We start from the raw sequence: 8,122 nt of genomic DNA, 5'->3' as shown, positions 1-8,122 counted from the left end.
CCGTGAATTCGCGACGACTGTTCCTCGATCGGCTTTGAAATAAGAAAACTTCGTCCTTTCGTTGCGCCCTCATACCATCGCTTGTGTTTTGCTTCGTCCCTCTAATAACGACAATAAAACATTTTCGTTACACATCGATTCATGAAAAGTTCTCGACGATTTTCTCTAACGACGATCTTTCTGGCTCACAGGAAATAGTTCGTGAGATAAAGCGTGAAAGTTATTTACGACGAAAATGTGAAAAAATAAAAATCATTGCAGGGAGAAAGTACTTTTCCGTGGAAAAGATACAGAAAGATAAGGCTTTGGAGGATTTGAAATCTCTCTCATCACTATATTAAATATAAATGTAAATTTACGCGTATGTTCATTAAAGAAATCGGCAAATTGTCAATATTTATATACGTGAACTACGAATCAATGGTATACGTATGTTTATGCACCGTATATTGTGACTTAATATATCTAGTGAGATATTGAACCTACCAAAAAAATGATTTTGCAAGAATTGTTTCGTATGGAGGAAGAGACGACATGTTACATATTATATCCTGAATCTTAAACCACGGACAAATTTGTTTGGACAAACAGTATGATAGCATCTGTTAAAACAGATTCAACGTAATTATGAATCTTAAAAATTCAAATAAACAAATATTACCAGTTTACGTCTATGCAACTAAAAAAATATATATCATACAGCGTGATATCTGCATCTTCTATTATACCAAACTACTCCTGTAAAAACATTTTTTGATAGGATCAATTCCGTACGAAATACTCCACTGTCTTCATTTCAAGGAAACATCCCATATATATTTAATCTCATTTTAGTCTCATTCTGCATTTTCAATCATACACATTCTCTGGTTCAAGTATGTTATTTCTTGCATATAAATAAATTTGACTAATTAAAATACGAATTATAGAAACAAGAACAAAACAGTGCTTAATAACAAAAGTATCGATTTTAAAATCAGTCATTTAAACGCTTCTCAATTCATTCTCAAACTGTTGTTATCTCGCTGAAATATTCATACCCAGAGTCTCAATGGACAAAATAATTGAACAAAATTTGTGACATAAATTTCAAGATCAAATCACCGTTACTATCTCAGTTTCAAGCTTAAATGGGAATATATTTAGTAGAATTAACGAGTGCTATTCATAATCGTTCACTTAGAGTTGTGAAACAACGGATAACCGCGTGAAAAGGCATGGCGAAACAAGGGATTAAATCGTTCATTTTACACGAGGGATGTTTGACAGAGATACGTACTCGACTACATATTAAACAGCTCGGTTCCCATTCGCGTGATACCTGTATGCAGGTCGAAGTTGCCGTCGGGGTTAACAGGGATAAACGTACATATGTATCGACTTCTTCCCGGTTGATATTCATGTATTCATAGCCGGCAACATTACCGGATTTGTATTAGCGCCACAGGTGGCGGTGTTGATCCAACGTGGACCTGTCCGTAAAACTTAGAACAACCGGCCAATCCAATCGAGAGGCGAAATTGAACACGAGAGAGACCATACCAGGAAAGAATCGAACTCGACGATAAACTACGTATTTATTGCGGCGCAACTGGCCCTCCACGATACCCAGGGGAATAATTTAATAAATTGTTTTCCCGGCCTGCCATATCGCGATCCATCAAATTCCACGGAATCCCGTAATTCGACGCCAGACTTCCATTCCAATATGGCCGCGTCTTCGTTGACCGATTGCCTCCCGCCTTTCGTCGGTTATTTTATCATTTCTTATCTAAATACGAATAGTAAGGGTGAACTTCATCGAACAAACATTTTAGTAGATTTTGTTTGATCAGTGAGATTTCAAGCGGTATTAAACGCTCGATCTGAATCTTAAACTCGATTTTAATCGTACCTTAGGTTCCCCAGAACTATGAATAGTTATTCCGCCTTTGCGGCAAGTGTTCCAACGAAGTTTGTAGTTCTATGATTTCAGAGTAAATTTGGGGACAACGCTATCGATTCCATGGATTTTAACATGCTTCAACTCGATGGATTAACGTGTTATGTTCATACGTGTTAGATTTCTGTGCTGATTAAGTTAAATTGATCATTTGAAGTGGTTACATCCTCCTCTCCTTTCATCTTTCGTTTTCTAAGTAAAATAGCGGAATCATGAATAATATGGCATACGTATTTCAAGTTGACGTGCTCAAACATTTAGAAATTTAGTGAGTCAAATTACTTAACTTCTTATGGAGGACTAATACTCGTTTGGTGTGTATAAATTTTTGATTGCCGATTTAGAAAAATATAATAATAGGAATAAATATTTTCATTTCCTTGATATAAGTTCCGGTAAGAATTCTGTAATTATTGATCGTATGAAAATTGAGCGTTTAAAGTTATTTTGAAGCTTTAAAAGATATTTGCATTCAGAATAATATTACAGTGCAAGGAATGGAGGATAAAGAAAAGCTTGACGATAAATTATTTCTCTGTGCAATACCAACAACATAGATAAAAAGAATAGCTATTCGGAGGAATGCGAAGGATTTAAACTATTTTCTCCGCTCCAAGAAAATACTCAATTAATTAAAACACCCTGGACGCAAGATACATCCGTGAAATTTGAGCTGAACGCGTATAAAGTAAAATAGACAAACGATTTTGATTAACAAAATAGTACTCGTATTTAAAATATCTGAAAATAGAATTCAGAAACGTGTAGAGAATTGTAGAAAATGGAGGAATAATATTAAAAATAATCATATAATCCAAAACGTGGATACTAAGAAAACAAGAAGCATATTTTCGTAACGTTAGCATCTCATGCAATTTGCTAGTACAGCGTAAATTTATTTTTAGATCACTGTTATTTCTTACATTCAACTTACAAATTCAAGTGAAACTGTAAAAATATGAGAAAGAACATTTGCAAAAATAACTAAAAAATTCAACAATTTCTCCTACTTCTTTCTCCATGACTTTTGTTCTAGGATTATTAAAACATTGCGAATATATAATTGAGGATCGTCTGATCGGACGTTTCTTGAAAGACGTCGCTGAGTCAGTCCGATTTAACAGGCTGTGGATGATATCTAATGGAGTATAAATTTATTTAGTCTTCTGCTGGCGAGCCTTTTATCTCATTAAAAAGGGATTTGCGCAGACCAAATATCCTAGAGATTCCGAGAATTTGGCCGAATTTAATTCCGGGACGCGAAAGAGCACCGTGCTTTCGCCCTCCCATCGTATTATCCACGGCAACTCCTTGTATTTATCTTCTCTATCCGACTATTCTCATACTCGCACATATATCCCTGTCGTCATTGAAAGATCGACCGTGATTTAAGGTATAATAATTAGATCTAAAGGTAATAAAATCTTCAAACTTTTAAAATTGCAGGTAATAGGTAACAATTGAGATCATTATTTGCATGCTATTTTACAATAGTTAATCATTACGATTTTATAATTTTTGTGATTCTAACAATATAGCAATTAGTACTTTAATACACCGAACATATTCAAACTTGAATCGAAATATTGTTAAACTTGAGTAGTCAAGTTTTACAGATCCCACTAGTGTCTCCTACTTGTCGAGTCTTGCTAACGTTACTAAACTATAATACAACTTCGTACGAAACACATTTGAACTTGGAAAAGTAGATATGTTTGAACTAGGACAGTTTTAGAGCGTAATAGGACATTATACTAAAATCATATTACACTTCTTCAACTTTGTATTTGTACCTTCGGTGACCGCGTATGTAAGTACATATAGAAATAAATAAATTGCACAGATTACATGGTACTTTAAATTCTGACATCATAATTACTGAGTGCAAACACACGAATAAACAATAATATCTGGCTGGACAATTTCAATTTCTCCTCTCAAAGGTAAATAAACTTTGCATCCTTACATTCGATTAATTAACTTTGATCGTTATGAATAATATACGTAACACATAAACCACGTGGTAAAACCATTATGGTAATGATCCAAAGCTCGCGTTCAATCACCAACTCTTTTGATTGTTTTAAATCAGCAATGCTTAAACACTCGAAGACGGTTCGTTGAATTCGAAAACAGTTTTACGAGCCGGAAATCGAGTTACCCACCAGTAGAAAGTAGTGCGGCATATCCTAAAAAGTTTATTCAGTGGCATAACGATAATTCGCTTCCACAACATGGAATGTACAAACAGCGACTTGCGCCGGTAATGCGTTTTAAGGTCAAACGAAATTTTTGTCTATTCCGATCCTGCCGACTTATCGATCCGCATGCGCGAGAAGAGAATTCTTCCCTACAACAAATTCTTAGATACGAAAATATCACCATACCTACTATATTTCTCAAAATTTAACATCTCTAATTAGAAATTCAGTCTTATGAAAGAGTATACAAAATTTTGATTCCTCCTTTCTTCGTGAGCGTCCGCCATTATGGGCCCAAAAGAATTCGAAAGAAGAAAAAAAAAACAAAAAAAAAATGAAAATTCTTTCGTAACTAGTCTATCAAGGAAAAGAGCGAAAAATAACCTTTCAATCTTCGCTTTCGAGTTTAATTTTTCCCGTGGAGTGCGTGTTAAGAGTTTAGCAACATGGCGGTGTATCGCGAGCACAACACTCCACCCTCAGCCATTGAAATTCGGACTTACGGAGGCACGAATTAGTTTTGCGCGTGCATTTCCTATGAAATTCGAATCACCATCGCATTGTCCAGCCGAAATCCTTTCAGAATGCTATCAGCATTGTTCGCACAATCACGACCCCAACGTTCGATTATCCGACCGGTGCATTATAATCGAACGCTTTATTATTCGAGCAACATGTTCCGGTCCATAGATGGACCTTTGTTGCATTCTCATTTCCACGTGTTCGCCTCGTTTCTTGCACCGCTCCTACAACCCCTTTTCATTCTTATCGCCCAGGCATTCAGAGCTAATTCTACAAAGAACAATTTAATACAAGGGAAAATACAAACGCCTGACGATTACGCCAATGAATGAAATTGTCGTGTTCAAGACGCGGCACGTAATGCCGTCACGGGGAAAATATACCAACTCTGTGGATTAATGCCTCCAATCTAGCGTCGATGCATAGTATTGTTGAATACCCAGACAATGTTTCGTGAATAGTAGATGCTCTTTGTGAGCAACACTGCCAGACGAGATTAACGATTTCTAATTAATTTATAATCAGTGAGTGAAATTCAATCAAAGAAGTTCTAAGAATATATTCAAACTCTTGAAAAACAAACAATACGTTTCAATAGATTTACGACATCTAAGTCAAATATTTCGTAACATCTTGCTCATTCGTCAGAAGTGTATTCGTATTCTTTCTTCAAAACATGATGTGAAATCAGCCACGAATATTATACATTATTTTATTACTAAATTCAACTTAAGCTTTGGGTTAATTTCAGCACATGATATATAAATAAAGTACACTAATGTTTATTACGATACTTTCATCTTAGATTCAAATGCAGAAAATTCTATTCACGAGAATCGATTTTGGCTCGATATCGCTCATTAACAAAGTATTAACATTGCTGTTCTACGAATAATAATGACCACTATCAAGAACATCTAAATAATATGCGGAAAGATTAAATTGATTGTATGATTCACGCAATTTCGCGTTACTCTACTGAGACAACTTGGATGAAAGATGCAATTAATTATTAATTAACTATTGCAAACAATACGAAAAATTTCAACCTGCCCACTGATCCGCTTAATAACAATGTCTCGTATGCGCCAAGTAAAGCTTGATTCTCCAAGAAATTAATAATGATAAAAAATAATACAGAATTGGGCGTTTGGAGCAGAAGCAAATTTGTTTGCTTGCAGGTTACAGTCCGGCATCGATGAGGCCGCCAGGCGAGTTTCCGGTAAATGCCCTAAATCCGGGCGTTTCCCATCGGGCTCAGATCATTCTTCATCTTTTGGTGAGTCTCCTGTCACTGCTACTTCCGGCCATCAGAAGGTGATTCTCACGTCGCGGGAACGGGGCTTCCAGTTCTAGTGTTTATTGGACGGTGACCAGACTGGAGACGGCTACTAGTTTCCGGTACGCCGCCTTCGTCTGGATGATGGACGAGTGCTGCATTCGAGAAAAGACTTTATCCTCTCTCGTGATGCGCAAAACCGAGTATTCGCGTTAAAAAAAGAAGGGAGAAAAAGCAAAAGAAAACGAGACAAATTATTTCGTGTCGACTAGAAAAATATGGTAACGAACCAGAGGTTACGTCAATGGTTTTCAGCCGATGTTATTGTAATACATCGATGTTTCGCGAAAATTCGAGGGTTGTATCGTCTTATATAACACGTTGCCGCTTTAAGTGTTCCGACAAACGAATTTTATAATCAAACGTGTGTCGCGAATCTCTGATACGGCTGAGAATCAATGACCAAAGAGCGAATTCCAGTAATTTCGTATGATAAGTAAAGAAAACGATAAGAACAGAAGCAGAGTATTACGAACTTCTTCGTTTCGCACACCCATCTATGTCAAATACCATTGATTTCCTAACTACTCGAGAAGATTCAGCATTCTAGGTATCCTCATCGTTCATTATCACTGTACCGTTCGTGTTGCTTGGCAAGAAGATTCTTCACTTTCTAAAAGTAAATAGGACATTTCCCTTGCGAGGTTGCACATGAATTTCGTTATCGAGTCTATCGAATCAAATATACTAGTCCAAAGACGATGAGGTGGCGAAGTACGTAAATCTGTGATCCGACAGAAGAGAAGGAATTATTTTCAGACCGTTTTACGTATTTCTCATCTGTAAACCGATCTCATTGCTCGTCGAACGAACACCTGATTGTCGACGTTAATTCCTCATCGCGTCGTTCGCGACACGACGACAGGATAACAAGTAGTTGTAATCTAGTCGAACGAAACAAAGCACAACTGCATCTCGATACATGTAATGATATATACGTACGCATGAAAGAATAAACGAAAAGCATAACTATAATATTATACACAGAACATACATTATATATATACATATATATATTGAATCGTAGTTGTGTTGAGATACGCGCTCTGAAGTTTCATCATTATCTGTCTGACTGCTGACATGTGCATGTGCTGAGACGAACGCTGCCCATATACATATACGTAACAACAAAATGATGGACGCGTTCGTGAATGTGATTCGATGCCATTTAAGACGAGTGTTAACGAATTACCGCGTATGAGAGAAATGCGGCGACGATGATGTTGCGTAGCCCCGAATCATCGACGACGGTGTTTTCGTGCAGAGAGCTTCGTCGTTTCAGTTTCAATTACGCATCAGACTCGGGAGAACGCGTGATTCTTCCGGAACGTTACACGATAATGACAATATTTTTAGCTTTAACGAGACTTAAAGTAGATTTAACGATCCATAGAACGGACATTAACCAAAGAAGTTCGACCGGAACGTGCAATTTTGGGTAGAACTCGTGATCTGTTACTTTGGAAATATCCATCCTTCTACATGAACCAATGTAACCATCTTTAGTCGCGTACCTTTGTATAAATACCAAAGAAATAGGAGCTTTCGACGATATTTTGTACCAGCCCCTTTTCAGAACGAAGTTTCCTCAAGTCTATTTCGAGTTTCGTTCGAGTCTAACGTAGAGTTGATGGCAACAGTTAGATGCAGTGCACTTGGGAAGTCTCGAATCGACCATCTTTATCGAAGGAATTCATGAACATTTTCGTCCTCACTTCGAAACGAGTTTCTATACGTTTCGCAAAGAATCTCACTTCTTAATAACAATGTCTTTTGTAGAACTTTTATGTCTAACTCTCAAACTATACTTCGGCAATTTTGAAGAAACATTAAAAAACACTCTTGCAAATACCTTTTTCAATTCTACGGTAATCGCGGGAAGGAAACGGTGTTTTATTTGATATAATTACCACTTCGATCCAAAACTAAATTGAAGTGGAACCGAATTGAAAAACGTGCATTTCGTTTCATATCTCGGAATGGTCGACTACGGGAAAGAAAGGAAAGAGATAGACGATTCGAAACTTCCGGAAGGGATCGAGAGAGCTATGTGGCATTCCATTTCCCGCTCCAGGCAAAATTCGAGTATGGGACAGGTAAAAGAAACGTAACGCGTCT

The 8,122-nt window shown here is 36.9% G+C and overlaps 1 protein-coding gene across 3 annotated transcripts in view; it reads left to right on the top strand.

Annotated features, from left to right (window-relative positions):
- LOC108550245 (neurotrimin) overlaps window positions 1–6,011 on the top strand; it is a 247,502-nt gene extending 241,491 nt beyond the window's left edge. For all 3 annotated transcript variants that reach the window (XM_017903943.1, XM_017903944.1, XM_017903942.1), the window contains one exon: window positions 5,847–6,011. In XM_017903943.1, the coding sequence (XP_017759432.1) occupies window positions 5,847–5,986 (140 nt within the window). In that variant the 3' untranslated portion in view covers window positions 5,987–6,011. The remainder of the gene's footprint in view (window positions 1–5,846) is intronic.
- Window positions 6,012–8,122: the final 2,111 nt, after the last annotated feature.

Source organism: Eufriesea mexicana, unplaced genomic scaffold (assembly GCF_001483705.2).
Source record: "Eufriesea mexicana isolate 0111107269 unplaced genomic scaffold, ASM148370v2 scaffold2645, whole genome shotgun sequence".
NCBI lineage: Eukaryota > Metazoa > Arthropoda > Insecta > Hymenoptera > Apidae > Eufriesea > Eufriesea mexicana.
This window is presented reverse-complemented; position numbering and strand designations above follow the sequence as displayed.